The following is a 15,950-nucleotide window of genomic DNA, read 5'->3' as shown; positions in this document are numbered from 1 at the left end:
TACCACAAAATCAGGAAAATATTCTCTTGTTTCCTAAAAATGCAGTAACCTCTCCTTTGACATTTATATGTATGGATCACTTAGAACCATCTTTCATGAGTTACATAAGGCAGGGGCTCAAAATACATCTTCCGTTAGGGGATGTTGAATTGAGGGTCATTTATTAAAGCAATAATTTGACTCACCACACACCAGCCTTTGTCATGAATCAGTACCCTTCGCGTGTGGGCTTTCCAACCCTCCATTCTACTGGCCTGTCCTGAACACCATAGCTGACTTTTGTGTTAATGTTCATCAGAGTAAAACTGCTAGTCTTTCTTTAACTATTAAAAAAAACTTTCTTTTGAGCCAGGTGTGGTGGCGCACGCTTTTAATCCCAGCACCGTCAGAGCGGAGACAAACAGATCTCTTTGAGTTCGAGGTCAGCCTGGACTACAGAGTAAGTTCCAGGACAGCAGGGCTACACAGAGAAACCCTGTCTCAAAACAAAGCAAAACAAAACAAAACAAGATGAAGAGGAAGGCTGGGCGTGTTGCTTCCATGGGTGGAGCTCAGAAGATTTTTGAGCCTTGGGTCTCTCCTCCCACTTTGTTTTGAGGCAGAGCTCAGAAGATTTTTGAGCCTTGGGTCTCTCCTCCCACTTTGTTTTGAGGCACAGCCTTTCCTGTTTCTGTTGCTCTCAGGTTGGCCTGACAGCTTCTAGTCAGTTCTGTCTTTTCCCCACCCCACCCCACCCATGTTGTAGGAGTGCCGAGATTCCAGGTTCCACCCATCAGACCTGGCTTTTTGTGTTTTTCTTGAGTGGGTTTCTCTGTACTGACCTGGCTGTCCTGGACTCACTCTGTAGACCAGGCTGGCCTCGAACTCAGAGATCTGCCTGCCTCTGCCTTGAGAGTGCTTGGATTAAATGAGCCACAATGTCTGGCCACATCTGGCTTTTCCTTTTCTTTCTTTCTTTTTTTTTTTTTTTTTTTTTTGGTTTTTCAAGGCAGGGTTTCTCTGTGTAGCCTTGGCTGTCCTGGACTCACTTTGTTGCTGGCCTTGAACTCACAGAAATCTGCCTGCCTCTGCCTCCCGAGTGCTGGGATTAAAGGTGTACACCGCCACACCTGGCTCACATCTGGCTTTTTATCTGAGCTCTGGGCATCAATTCAGACTTTGCGGGGGGTTGGGGGGGGGAGCGATGGCAGTCAAGTTCAGGCTATCACAGTTTTGAAGCTTTCACCCTCTAAGCCATCCTACCAAGTCCTTTGATCTTATTTTTATCTCATTTGGGGTATGTGTGTATGAATGTGTGTTTATTCGCAAGGGTTCCACAGTGTCATTATGGAGGCCAGAGGGACACATGTGGGAGCTGGCTCTCTCCTTCCACCATGTCTTCATCCACTGAGCCATCTTGCCAGCCCTCTGTCTTGTTTTTGAAAGAACAAGCATGTGCTCTCTCTCCTTCCCTTCCTCCCTCTTTCCCTCTCTCTCTCACCCCCCCCCATCCCCTCTCCCCATCCACCTCCCATTTCTCTCACTCTCCAGTCTGCAGCTTGCTCTTTTGCTAGATTGGCCACAGGCCTCACTCTGTGCCCCCAACCCCCACCCCCTGCCTGCCAGTCTCCACCCCCACAACACACACCGCCCTCACACTGGGCTTACAAATGTCCCATGTCATGTCTGGGTTCGAGTCGATGCATGTTAAGGAGCTAAGGAGCCCACGCTTGCACAGCAGCACAGTGGACGCTTTTACCTACTGAGCAGCCACTCTCCTAAGCTGCTGGATGCTCCTTTTTTTTTTTTTTTTAATTGCAGCTTCACCCCCCTTTAACCCTTTGCAGTGTGAGGTCTTACCTTAAACAAAACAAACAAACAAACAAAATTGATGGCGTTGGTTAAGTGACAGAGGATGAGACAAAACAAGTGGGAAAATGCAATTTTCGTAAAGAGTTGATAAGGACAGTTGGGCACGGTGGCACACGACCTTAATCTCAGCATTTGGGAGGCAAAAAACTGGTGGATCTCCGTGAGTTTGAGACCAGCCAGGTCTACATAGTGGGAGCCTGTCTCGAAACAAAAGACCCAAGAGACAACAAGGACAGAGTTAACATCCTCCATTCCTGCTGGACCCTCATTTTCTTTTCTCGGGAGTGGGGGTGGGGCTGGCAGCTTCCAGAAATGTCTCCATGCACAAGCGCACCCCAGCTCTTTCTTTCACAGAGAATGGCATACCGTACAGGTTGTTCTGTAGCTGGCTGGCTTTCCCTCTTAATATATCTTATAGACCTTGCTATTTTGGTTGTTGCCAGGGATCCTTTTATGACACTGATGATCTCTTTAACATGTTCCAAATTAGGTCTCTGTTCCCACCCCAGGCCCCAGTGCAGTGACTTTTCTTGGACCTGCATTTCTGTGCATAGATGCTCAGCCAGTCATGATGCAGCTCCTCAGAACCGGGCCGGGCAGCATCCTTAACCTGTCCTCAGCGCCGGGTCTCTTCAAGAGTGTCTTGAAAGAAGTCTGATAATCTTGGCTAAAGCCACTAGGAAGATCAATGGTTCAAGGCCAGCCTGGGCAATTTAGTGAGACTCTGTCTCTTCCTTTCTTTTTTTTTTGGGGGGGGGGTGGTGTTGAGTTTTTGTTTGTTTTTTGATTTGGTTTGGTTTTTTAAGACAAGGTTTCTATGTGTGGAGCCCTGGCTGTCCTGGACTCCCTTTGTAGACCAGGCTAACCTTGAACTCACAGAGATCCACCTGCCTCTGCCTCCGAAGTGCTGGGATTAGAGGCCTGCGCCACCGGGTCCTGCTGAGACTCTGCTCAAATAGATAAACAAACAATGAAAGAATGAGTCAGTGAAGAGCACTGGGGGGCATTGCTCAGTGGGAGCCTTGGGCTCAATCCTTAATATGGGGGGAAAAGTAGGGGTGATGCGGGGGAGAGCCTCTGGCCCTTTACTTGAGTGCCCAGGGCTGTCCGTTGCAGTGTTGTGTCCTGACTGTCAGTCCAAGTTCTGTGCTAGGCTAGACTGGCTATGCCAGGCCTCGAGCCCAGGCCCCATCAGCCCTGGAGGTCAGCTTAGCACACGGGAATAAACAAGCTTTGGTGTGTGTGGTCCTTGTGTGGACCGCTCTGCGTGCTCCTTACCTCTGCTCTGCTTTGGCCGGTAGCCTTGGGCTGGAGAGACAGACAGATGCCTTAGTCCTAACCTGTTTCCTCCTCTGTTCTGACATGGCAGGGGGCAGAGTCCCACCCTCAGCACAGGCTCTCTGCTTCTTCAGCTCCCCAGGTCTGTCTGGCTCCTCCCATGTCCACTCCCCCCACCCCCTGTCTGTCTGGCTCCTCCCACGTCCACTCCCCCCACTCCGTCCACTTGAGCTCTCAGTCTGGCTCAGGGCTTAAGAGTGGAGCTCTGGGGCTTTGGCGTCACACTGACTTAGGACTTGGCTCTGCTAGCCCTCCGTGGCGTGTCCTCAGCTGCAAGAGGTAATAATACCGCCCTCCCACGCTGACAGAGCTGTCACACAGCAAGCCCACAAGAAACGCTAGCGGCCGCCGCTATTATTAGAATTATCTCACATTCCCATCCCCGCTTCCACAATTTTGGATTTGGAGAAGCAGCTTGGTAGGGAGAGAAAGCCCAGCCTCCCGCTGTCCCCATTGTCCCTCGGCTTTGTTTGCAGTCTGATAGTGCAAGGACCTGTGGTGTAAACCTGGTCTCATGGCACGAGTGGCTGTCTGTGGCTTTTTAAAAATTCCCCCAATGATGGCGCACGCCTTTAATCCCAGCACTCAGGAGGCAGAGGCAGCTGGATCTCTGTAAATTCGAGGTAAGCCTGGTATACAAAGCGAGTCCAGGATAGCTAAGGCTACACAGAGGAACCCTGTCTCGAAAAAATTAAAAATAACTAAATAAAAATTCCCCCAATAGCTGGGCGTGGTGGCACACGCCTTTAATCCCCGCACTCGGGAGGCAGAGGCAAGCGGATCACTGGGAGTTCGAGGCCAGCCTGATCTACAAAGTGAGTCCAGAGCAGCCAAGGCTACACAGAGAGACCCTGTCTTGGGGGGAAAAACCTCCCCAAAACTCAAGAGACTTAAAACTGTTACTTCTCAGGCCAGCCATGGTGGTGCACGCCTTTAACCCCAGCACTCAGGAGGCAGAGGCAGGTGGATCTCTGCGAGTTCGAGGCCAGGCTGGTCTACAGTGTGAGTCCTGGACAGCTGTTGCACAGAGAAACCTTGTCTTGACAAAAAACAGCCGGGCGTGGTAGTGCATGCCTTTAATCCCAGCATTTTGAAGGCAGAGGCAGGTGGATTGCTGTGAATTTGGGGCCCGCCTGGTCTACAAAGGGAGTCCAGAATAGTGAAGGCTACACAGAGAAACCTTGTCTCCAAAAAACAAAAAACAAAACAAAACAAAAGTTGTCCCCCCCCCGGGGGGGTTCATTGACCACATCCATCTGGTGATCAAGACGTAACAAAAACCCAGCAAAACCATGGGTGTTCCTGTTGGCTTCCAACCCCTGGTCCACCTGTCTTCCTGCGGCTGCCCTGGGCTTATGTACACAGAGGTCTCGGAACTGTTCTGAAGGCTGAAGCTCCAGAATTCAGCTAGCATGCTTTCTTTTATACCCTGTCATAAAGCCAGGTAGCAAGAAGTGGGGGTGGGGTGGGGGGTGCCACCTGCTGGTGGGGGAGAAAGTGGCGTAGGATAGCTGCATCTGCCAGTTGCCCTTTCTGAACTCCAGGCATGTGCATTACAAACAAACTCAAGCCTTCCATCCCAGCTATTTTGGAGACTGAGGCAGGAGAATCCCAAGTTGAAGGCTCCTCTGGTCTGTAGTGTGACTCCATGATCAGCCTGAGTTAGTGAGACCCTGTTTCAAGACGAAAATGTAAAAAGAAGGCTGACTGTAGCTCAGCAGTAGATCCCTTGTCTGGACTCCATCAGTGAGGGGTGGGAGCATGCCTCCGTGGTAAAGCCCCTGCCTAGAATGCCCCAGTGAGGGGCTGGGGGCGTGGCTCAGTGGTAGAGCCCCTGCCTAGAATCCCCCAGTGAGGAGCTGGGGGCGTGGCTCAGTGGTAGAGCCCTGCCTAGAATCACCCAGTGAGGGGCTGGGGGCGTGGCTCAGTGGTAGAGCCCCTGCCTAGAATCCCCCAGTGAGGGGCTGGGGGCGTGGCTCAGTGGTAGAGCCCTGCCTAGAATCACCCAGTGAGGGGCTGGGGGCGTGGCTCAGTGGTAGAGCCCCTGCCTAGAATCCCCCAGTGAGGGGCTGGGGGCGTGGCTCAGTGGTAGAGCCCCTGCCTAGAATCCCCCAGTGAGGGGCTGGGGTGTGACTCAGTGGTAGAGCCCCTGCCTAGAATCCCCCAGTGAGGGGCTGGGGGTGTGGCTCGGTGGTAGAGCCCCTGCCTAGAATCCCCCAGTGAGGGGCTGGAAGTTTGGATTAGAGATGAGAGTGCTTGCCTACCATGCCCAGGCCCTAGAGTCAACCCCCAGCTTTGCAAAGAAAAAAAAGTCTAAAAATATTCCCTTTAATATAGACTTGGGTGAGCATCTGGGGCTGGTTGAGGGGACTCAGCAGCCAACTGTAAATCCTGATGATCTGAGTTTGATCCCTGGATCACACATGAACGTGGAAGGAGGGGACAGAGTTCATAGAGTTATCCTCTGACTGATACATGTGTGTGTGTGCGCGTGCATCTATATATATATACATATTTATGTATACATATATATAATTTTGAAACAGGTATTTATGTAGTCTTGGCTGTCCTGTAGAACAGGCTGACTTCTAATTCACAGAGATCCGTCTGCTTCTGCCTCCCAAGTGCTGGGATTAAAAGCATGCATCAGCCAGGCATGGGTGGCACATGCCTGTAATCCCAGTACTCGGGAGACAGAGACAGGCGGATCCTTGAGTTTGAGGCCAGCCTGGTCTACGAGGCGAGTCCAGGACAGGCAAGGCTATACAGAGAAACCCTGTCTAGGAAAATAAAAAACATGCGCCACCGCCACCACCACCACCACTGCCACCTGTGGCTAAGGATAAATAAAAATTTCAAGTCAAGTATATTTTAAAAATACACACAGGAGGCCAGGCAGTGGTGGTGCACGCCTTGAACCTCAGCACTTGGGAGGCAGAGGCAGGCTGAACTGCAGAGCGAGTTCCAGAACAGCCAGAGTCTCTCTCTCTCTCTCTCTCTCTCTCTCTCTCTCTCTCTCTCTCTCTCTCTCTCTCACACACACACACACACACACACACACACACACACACACACACACGCACACATGACAGGGAAGTGGGATGAGGTGGGGTCTATCCCATGGTAAGCACCATGGATATTATTACCAGAGAATTCTCTTCTCCTGGATGTTTTCTGAATCCTGAGTCCCTTTGTGTACCGAGATGCCGTCCCACCACCATTTAGAGAACTAATGCCGAGATAAATCCGTTTTCACTCCAATTGCGTCCAGGCCCCCATGCTCTGCTGTTTCTCTGGAGGTCTCTGTCCCCCACCCACTGTGCCTCTTTGTCACGCTGAGATCCGTAAAGTTTGCCTGTGACCCTCAAAGGCACTCCTCGGCTTAGCCGCGGGTGATGATGCATGTGTCCATGACCCCTGCACCCAAAAAGCTGAGATGCGGGGAGGGGTGCATTTTGAGTTTAAGATCACTGCCTTTAATTCCAGTTCTCAGGTGGCAGAGGCAGGAGGATCTCTGTGGATTTGGGGCCAGCCTGGTCTACGTAGTGAGACCTTGTGTCAAGAAACAAACATCAAACAGAGCACTGGCTGCTTGCTCTTGTAGAGGACTCTAGGTTGGTTGCCAGCACCTACATGGTGTTTTCACAACCAAATAGATATAGATAATAGACACAGATATAGATATATTCCTGTTTCGGGGGATCCAGCCCCCTCCGCTGGCCTCTTTGGGCACCAGGCACATTTGTGGTACACAGACACACATTGCAGACAAAACACCCATATGCATATGATTTTAAAATCTTAAGAACAAACACACACAAAAAAAGAACACCAGCCAAAGAAAGACCGTCCGCACAGCAAAAGGCCAGACATTGCAAACTGACAGGTATGTTCCTGTGGCAAAAAAAAAAAAAAAAAAGGTTTTAGAATTTGAATGAGTCGCTAACATCCATGACCAGAAGATTTTTACAGAACAACCTAGGCTTCCAGATTCTCTGGCAACTTCGCCATCTGGCAGCTCAGCCATCTGGCAGCTCAGGCTGGAGTGAAATCCTGGTGAGGGACACTCTCTTGAGGCACAGCAGTGGCTCACAAAGTTGGTGTGGTGAGTCACCACTGGCTGTGTGAAAAAAAAAAAAACAAGAACTCTAAATTGAATTGAAACTACCTGTGTATGGGATGACAGAGAGCAAAGGCTGTTTGCTGGAATCAGATCTGGCCGTGTGTGAAAAACTTGTGCATGTCATAGGAGTAATTTGGGTAAGGTGTATCCTGAGAGAATCTTGATTTTTTTGTTTGTTTGTTTGTTTGTCTTGTTTTTTATTTTTCAAGACAGGGTTTCTCTGGGTAGCCTTGGCTGTCCTGGACTCGCTTTGTAGACCAGGCTGGCCTCGAACTCACAGCCATCCGCCTGCCTCTGCCTCCCGCGTGCTGGGATTAAAGGTGTGCGCCACCACACCCAGCTCTCAGAGAATCTTGAAAACTTCATTCTAGTTTGATGCCAGCCCCACTCTGGTTTCCCTCCAAAGCTCCTCCTTGATCCTGGGCGGTTTGGGTTGGCCGTGGAGATTCTCCTGTGTCCCTGTGACGATCTGATAAGGGGCTGGCGGAGCCCATGCGCTCATCCCCGCCCCCTCATCTTTCAGGTCTCTTCTGCTCACAGCATTTCTAAATGAACAGTGAGTGCATTAGCCGGGTGTGGTAACACACCTGTGGTTTGAGCCCTTGGGCAGTAGAGGCCAGAGGATTAGGAGTTGAAAGCCAGTCTTGGCTACGCATTGAATTCTGATATAGCCTGAGTGACGTGAGACCCAGTCTCAAAAATATAAACCAACAGCTCTGTGATGACGGCTCAGTCTGGCTTGTAATCCTAAAGCTAGGGAGGCTGAGTTAGGTGGATCCCAGGTGCTTGCTTGCTGGCCAGTCAGCCTAGCTTACTGTTCTTTTCCAGGCCAATGAAAGGCACTGATGGGGGCCGGGGAGGGGGGGGGGGGGGGGGGGTGGGGCGGGGCTGGAGAGATGGCTCAGCCGCCAAGAGGCCAAAAGCGCTGGCTGCTCTTCCAGAAGGCGTGGGTTCAGTTCCCAGCACCCACATGGGGGCTCACAGCTGCCTGTAACTCAAGCTCCACGGGTTCTAGCACCACCTTGCCCTCGCTGGCAGCAGACAAAACACCATATACACAAAATAAAATAAATAGAGCCGGGCGTGGTGGCGCACGCCTTTAATCCCAGCACTCGGGAGGCAGAGGCAGGTGGATCGCTGTGAGTTCGAGGCCAGCCTGGTCTACAGAGTGAGTCCAGGACAACCAAGCCTACACAGAGAAACCCTGTCTCGAAAAACCAAAAAACAAACAACAACAACAACAAAAAACAAACAAAATAAATAAAAAGAAAAATCAAAGTAGATAGCTCCCGAGGAATGACATCTCATGTCACGTACACACAATAACAAACAGAAAAAGCAAGCAAGCATGCGGGAAGTCTGTCATCCATCCCTACTCTCGGGGCAGATTCCTCTCTAGAGGATGGTCCTGGGCCCCAGGATCCCTGACTCAGACCCCGTGTTCTCAGTCTCTGACCCCTGCCCTCTCTCGCCCGCCCAGGAGAACCCGTATGTCATGCGGCGGCCCAACTTCCAGGCCTTGTCCGGGAACGAGCGCTTCGAGGGCTTCTGCGTAGACATGCTCCGGGAGCTGGCCGAGCTGCTGCGTTTCCGGTACCGCCTGCGTTTGGTAGAGGACGGACTATACGGCGCACCGGAGCCCAACGGCTCCTGGACGGGCATGGTTGGCGAACTCATCAACCGGGTACGGCTGGCAGGGGGGCTGGGGGTAGGAGGAAAGGATGGTGGGACCAGGTCAGCACAAAGGCAGAAGAAAGAGACAAAAGGTTGCTCAGGCGCGCCAGTCACCTTTGCTCTGAGTGTCGGAGGGGGAGGGGGCGGGTAGAAAAAAAAAAGCGCATCTTCGCGTCACTTCCTGTTTCTGTCAGATGTACCTGTCACTCATGTGGCAGTGGCATGGGGTTAGGAATCAGGTAAAATTCTGAAATGGTCAAGGGAGGGTTCCTTTAGGAAGCAAGGTGTCTGCCCAGTACCACTAAGGAGGCCTGGCACACTTCGGGCACCAAGAGTTATCTGTTGGGGTATGTGGCCCAGCATGCAAGAGGCCCTGGTTTCAATCTATAGAAACTGGGCATGACCACGCATGCCTATAATCCCCAGCACTTGAGAGGCGGAGGCAGGAGGATTCAAGGTCACTTTTCATTACACTGTAAATTTGAGGCCAGCCTGGGTTATGTCACCTGAGACCTTGCTGCAAAACCAACTGAACGGAACCAAAACGAGAGCTGTCCGTCGCCTCTCATTAGGTGTTTGTGGGCCACCTACCATGTGCCTTGCCCTGTACTGGATTCAGTGACCTGGGACTTTGCCCTCACGAGTTTAGAGTCTTGTTAGGGCCCAGGAAGCAAATGACCACAGTCCAGGGCCAGGTGGATTCTGATGGCGCAAACTCAGGGGAGAGGCCCAGAGCAGAGAGCCCTAAGTGTGGCTCAGCACCCAGAACGTTCCAGAAGAGATGCTGCTGCCTGAAGTGATGTGCAGAGGGCGTAACATAAGTCAGATGTGGGGGCGCAGACCTGTCGTCCAAGCATACTGAAGGCTGAGGGGGGCGGGGGAGATCTTAGGCTTAAAGGTAACCTAGGCTGCAGAGCAAGACCCCCCCTCTGCTCCCCACCACCACCAAAAACCCTCATGGTGGCACACACCTGTAATCATAACAGATGGGGAGCAGAGGCAGGAGGATTACCAACGCCAATGTCATGGTGTGTTCCAAACCAGCCAGGGGCTACGTAACGAGATCGTGTCTCAAAAAACCAACCCCCTACCCCCTCCATTCCCGCCCCCCTCAGGAAAAAGAAAAGATACAACAAGGTCAGGAGGTGAGGGAGGTAACAGAGGTGGAGCCTTCTGAGAGTGAGGCATTCTGGGTGAGCCAGCTGGGCCTGCCTGTGTGTGGGAAGTGCTTGGACGGAGGGAAGGAGGGAAGGGAGTCAGGCAGTGAGAGGTGTGAGGCAAGGGCACTGTGCAAAGAATATTCTGGAGTCGGACCAACCTGGACTGGAGTCCTTGGATGGATCTTTTCTCTACTCCGAACCCCACGTTACCCCTCCCTAAGTTACACCTGACAGACCTGTAGCGAGGGTCTCAGGCCACACGGGCCAGTTCCTCATGTGCGACTTGTCAGACAGCAGGGGACCGTGGAGTTTTCTCTCTCCATTTTTCATGTGTGTGTGCATGGATACATGTTTTTGCATGTGTTGGCTGGCTAGACAGTAGCTTTTTTTTTTGCTTTTTTTTTTTTTTTAAAGACAGCGTTTCTCTGTGTAGCCCTGGCTGACCTGGAACTCCTCTGTAGACCAGGCTGGCCTCAAACTCAGAGATGCCTCTGCCTCTGTCTCCCGGGTGCCTGGGATTAAAGGTGTGCTCCACCATGCCTGGTGGCTTTGTGGATAGAGGCAAGACTATTGCAAAGACAGGCACCTGGTCCTGCATACCAGAGCTGGGGTTCAGAGCAGGGGACTGCAGTGCCGGCAGCCTTAACATTGGACTTGGCCAGGCTCACCCTCCTGTCTCTCCCAAGCCAGAATTTACTGCTTGGAGCCCCTGAATGTCATCCAGAGAGACACAATCAGGGTACTTTGTTACAAGGACATTTGTCCCTCAGGGCATTGAGTCTCTGTTATTTGAGCAGTTGTTTGAACAGCAGAACTTTTCCTCATTGAGAGAGCCTCTTCAGAAACTCACACAAAAGCAAAGCTGCTCCGGGAGAGGCAGGGGTGGGGGCCCTGAGTCCTAACTGCTTGGTCCCAACTCCAGCCTGCAGGCAAGCCCCAAGGCACGGTCCCCTGAGGCTGCCAGCTGGTTTGAAAGCTTTTGTCCCACAGTAGGTGTTAGGGCCCTAGTCCCTGTATCCCCAAGCAGAGAAGAGGAGGCCCGAGGCTGGCAGTCCCATACCCACCCCAGGTTCAGATTTCCTCAGGGTCTGTATCTACAGCCTGGTCCTCTTTTTAAGAGCATGTGCGTGTGGACAAGCCCCCACCCCTGTGTTTGTGTGAAGATCAGAAATCAGTTCACAGGAGTTGGTTTTCTCTTCCTACCACGCAGGCTCTGGGGAAACTGAGGCCTTGAGGCTTTACCCTCTGGGCTGTCACACCAGCCCCAGGAATTGTCTTTGACTGGAACCCTCAGAAACAGGCAGCCTTCAGAGGAGTAGTCGCCCCCCCCCCTCCAGGTGACATTACAGTTGTCAGCTAAGGAAGAGCTGTTTGCCTGACCTCAGGGACATCATCTTGGTGGCACTGGCCTCGCCTGGTGAGCACACAATGGTACAGTGCCTGGGCTTGCTGTAGCTAGTTACCTCGCAGCTGAGCCCTTTGAGGCTTGCTTCGGCTGTGCCCTGCCCGTGTGACTGCGTTAGGTAAGGCAGGTTACTTAACCACGTTGTACGTAGTGGGTTCAAATAAAATGAGAGGAATAGCTCCTGGCCCGTAGCAGCATGGCTGTGAGGAACAAATGTATACACACACACACACACACACACACACACACACACACACACACACACACACAGGTGCGTGGTCAGTTTGCGCATGTGTTTATCAGCTGGTATTTATTGAGCGTCTACTGTGTGCCAGGCCCTCTGTTTCACCCTGGAATAACCAAGCCACACCTGGCCTTGCCCTTACCGGGCAGGTCAAGGAGCATGAACCTCAGCAGGACAAGCTGGTTTAAAGTGTGAGAGAGGATAGACTGGCTTAAGTCTATCCAAAGTAGAGATTATAGAGGATACGGTAGGCCTGGGGCTGGAGTGTCCCAGGGACTATGGGAGGAAGAGTCCAGAGAGTGCAGGGTCCGATGACCCCTAGGAGGGGGGAGTGGCTCTCCCTATGCCTGGCTGGGGCAACTGTGGACATTTACAGAGAGCCCAGTGGAGGAGAAGCAGGCTAAGGGCATAAAGACACTGAGGCTGGGTCCTATTGGGTCTGCGCTGCCCTCCCTCCTGCCCGCCCGCCCGCCTGCCTGCCGTGCGTGGCCAGGCTTGCAGAGCCACGTGGGCGTTCTTAACCACGCCACCCAACAATAGCAGCAGCTGCCCCTAGTTGACTTCACACCACGTGCTGGCAACATCGGAGTGCTACTACCCTCCTGCCAGCCCGAGGCCTGGGGCTCAGCGGCACAGGGTTACGTGTGTCCCAACTCCCAGGGCCTGTGGCCAGCTGTGTCTGTCCTGTAGGCTACAGCCTTTGCAGACCTCCCAGCCTGCAAGCCTGGAGCAACCAGGACGGTGCTCACTGTAGCCTACCGAATGTTCCAAGCTGCCCAGCCTCGTAGCCTCATGGTGAGGGAAGGGTTAGTATTTGCCTCAAGTGCAGCGAGGCCACTGGGTTAGTAACTGGAGGAACCAGAGTGGGCATCCCAACAGGATGGTCCAAAGCTAGAGAGTGACTTCCAGACGGGAGGCAGCAGCCCGGCTCACTGGCATCTCCTGACTCCAGTCAGGGATTCTTGGTCTGTTTATCCCACACAGTGGCCACTGCCAGGGACTTCCGTTCCCACTGTGCTGGGACTTCAGGCTCTGTCCCTCTTTTCTCCTTTGTAAAGACTGATTTATTTTTACGTATATGAGTGTTTGCTGGCACGTAGGTCTGTGTAGCACCCCTGGAGGTTAGAAAAAGGTGTCAGATAGTTGCTAGCTGTTATGTGGGTGCTGGAAACCAACCCTGGGTCCTCTGCAAGAGCAGGCCGTGCTATTAGCCACTGAGCCATAGCGCCAGCTTCATATTTTTTCCTTTCCTTCCTTCCTTCCTTCCTTCCTTCCTTCCTTCCTTCCCCCTTTCTTTCCTTCAACAAGATCTCACGTGTCCCACGCTGGCCTGGAACTCACCCCACTTTCCCCCCCAGGCAATCACGCGTGCTACATAAGCGCTCTGCCAAGTGAGTGCCAGCCCCAGCCCCAGCTCCTCGCCAGCTGCCTCACCTCACGGCATCCTACACCCGCCAGTGCACAGTCTCTACAGTGCATGTCTGACCTTTTGTTTTTTTGCTTCAGCCAAAGCCACAGAGCTTCAAGATAAAGCTTTCCCAGCCCTAAAAGCTAGACCAGATCTCTTCTGGCCAGCTTCAGGAGGAGGAGGAGGGGGAGGGGGAGGGGGAGGGGGAGGGGGAGGGGGAGGAGGAGCTTGGGTTGAAGAAGCCAGGAGTTAAGCTCTGCTGCCACTGGGCCTATTCCTCCAGCCATCCCTGGCCTGGGCGAGGGCGTTCTTTCCAGGCCTGCCTTGAGGCCTTAATTATGTTCCTGATAGGTGTGTCCTGTGCTGTGATCTGCCCTCGGGGAGTGTCAGAACCTTGGTCAGGGGACTGTTTTCCATTCGGGCAGCCAGTACCTTGAACCCCAATAGAAGTCTGAGGTCCACTGTGGCATCCATGATAGGGACACAGTGGTTACCAGCTGTGGGGGAGGGGATCCCCTAGGATTCCTGGCAAGCCGCCACATCGCTCAGCCTCAGTTTCCCTTTTGGAAACAGTACAGTATTTTTTTCTCCCTCATAGAGCTTGCCATAGCACATAGGCGCTCACTGCTGACGTCAACGGTCAGGGGATGTTAGGACATTGCCTGTGGGGTCAGATAACCCTGGTTTGAGCTGGGCTTGTTCCTTACATGTTGGTGTGACCTGCAGACAGGCCTGTCTGAGGCTTAGTGTACCCCTGACTTGGAGGGCCATCACTAAGGGACCGCTGAGATCAGCATACACGCTGTCATAGCCAATGCCCGCATCACCTCGGACAGCACACGCTAAGGGGTCTGTAGAGCCGCCGCCAGTCCGCGCATGCGCAGGTACACGTTGTTTCTCCAGCCAAGCAAGCACATTGTAGCTGATTCTAGCTTGCTTGCAGTCTTCATCCGACCCTGTCTCTGGGGACTGCACCAAGTCCTCTAGACTGGCATTTTAAAAAATACTCTGCTGTATTGGCATTCTTGTTCCAGAAAGTTGACGTGTTAAGAAAGTTAGGTAGGGAGACAGGGAGGACTGTTACCATAAAACAGGTCTTCTGTGGTTATAAAACCACTGTCTTGGGGCTGGAGAGATGGCTCAGCAGCTAAGAGCACGGGCTGCTTTTCCAGAGGACCCAGGTCCTGTTTCCACCTACCCACACCGCGGCTCACAGCTGCCCATAATTGTAGTTCCAGGCCACCCAATACCCTCTCTGTCCTCCCCTGGCAACCAGGCAGGGTGCCAACGTGCATGCAGGCAAGGCAGCCGTGCACATGAAATAAAAACTAAAAACGAAACTAAAACATCATCTCCTAGCAAAGCATGGCGAAGCATACTAAACAGTAAACAAAATCACTTTGCTACAGGCATAGGTTAGCTAACTGTGCAGTTATAAAGCAGTGTTATCGCTGGGCATGGTGGCGCACGCCTTTAATCCCAGCACTCGGGAGGCAGAGGCAGGCGGATCGCTGTGAGTTCGAGGCCAGCCTGGTCTACAAAGTGAGTTCTAGGACAGCCAGGGCTACACAGAGAAACCCTGCCTTGAAAACAGACAGACAGCCGGGCATGGTGGCGCACGCCTTTAATCCCAGCACTCGGGAGGCAGAGGCAGGCGGATCACTGTGAGTTCGAGGCCAGCCTGGTCTACAAAGCGAGTCCAGGACAGCCAAGGCTAACACAGAGAGACCTTGTCTTGAAAAACAAAAAACAAACAAACAAACAAACAAACAGATAAAACCCAGTATTATTGTTATTCTATTTTGCACAAAATATGCTTATATCGAAATGACATTCCTACAAGTTATCAAAAGTTGTGCCTGGAGGTGTGGCCAGCTCAGCAGGAGCGTGTTTGCTTGGCTTGTACCAGCCTGGCTCTGAGCTCTACTGATCAGTCTCTAGTACCACAGAACCTAAATAAAGCCACAATCCTTTTGTTTGCTCTGGTTCAAATGTGCAACACAAAGCGATACGTCGGAGGGAATAGCAGGACCGTCAGTGTGGCTCAGCAATGGTCTCACACCTCAGAGGCAGCCAGAATATAGGGCAGATTTCTCATTAACATATATTTTTTTTAATATTTTTTTTTGATGCCGGGTAGGGGGTGGGGGTGGCTGCAGTGGTGGCGCACGCCTTTGATCCCAGCAGCCCGGGCTGTCTTGGAACTCATTGTGTCGGTCAAGGACAGCTTTGAATTCCTGTTTCTTCTGTCTCCAGCGCCCAAGTGGCAGGATGATAGGCACACACAACCGCACCCAGTTATGTCTTTACAACTTTCATTTTTTGCAAACGTGGTGTCATGTTACATGTAATGCTGTGCTCGTCGCTTTTGTCTTCACCTCAGTGTTCGTTGTGCCTTTATTTTTACCCCTAAGTCTCACTGTGTAAACCAGGCTGGCCTCGAACTCACAGAGCTCCAACTGCCTGCACCTCCTAGTGCTGAGATTAAAGGGGTGTGCCGCCATGCCTAGCCTGTTGACATTCTTTTTGTGAGTATATATAGATCTGTTCCCCCCCCCCTCTTTTTTATGGTTTCTTGAGACAGAGTTTCTCTGTATAACAGCTCTGGCTGTCCTGGAACTCACTCTGTAGTAGTCCAGGCTGGCCTCGAACTCCCGGAGATCCGCCTGCCTCTGCTCCCAAGTGCTGGGATTAAAGGCGTGTGCCACCACCACCCGGCCTAGATCTGTCCTGGTTTTTTCAATTTT

At 52.3% G+C, this 15,950-nt stretch overlaps 1 protein-coding gene across 3 annotated transcripts in view; it reads left to right on the top strand.

Moving 5' to 3' along the window:
• Positions 1 to 15,950, top strand: part of Grik5 (glutamate ionotropic receptor kainate type subunit 5) — a 71,746-nt gene that overhangs the window by 22,263 nt on the left and 33,533 nt on the right. For all 3 annotated transcript variants that reach the window (XM_051162555.1, XM_051162556.1, XM_051162557.1), the window contains one exon: positions 8,793 to 8,996. In XM_051162555.1, the coding sequence (XP_051018512.1) occupies positions 8,793 to 8,996 (204 nt within the window). The remainder of the gene's footprint in view (positions 1 to 8,792; positions 8,997 to 15,950) is intronic.

The sequence above is a fragment of the Acomys russatus genome, chromosome 19 (assembly GCF_903995435.1).
Source record: "Acomys russatus chromosome 19, mAcoRus1.1, whole genome shotgun sequence".
Lineage (NCBI taxonomy): Eukaryota > Metazoa > Chordata > Mammalia > Rodentia > Muridae > Acomys > Acomys russatus.
The sequence above is the reverse complement of the archived record's forward strand: the minus strand, read 5'-3'. Positions and strand labels throughout refer to the sequence as shown.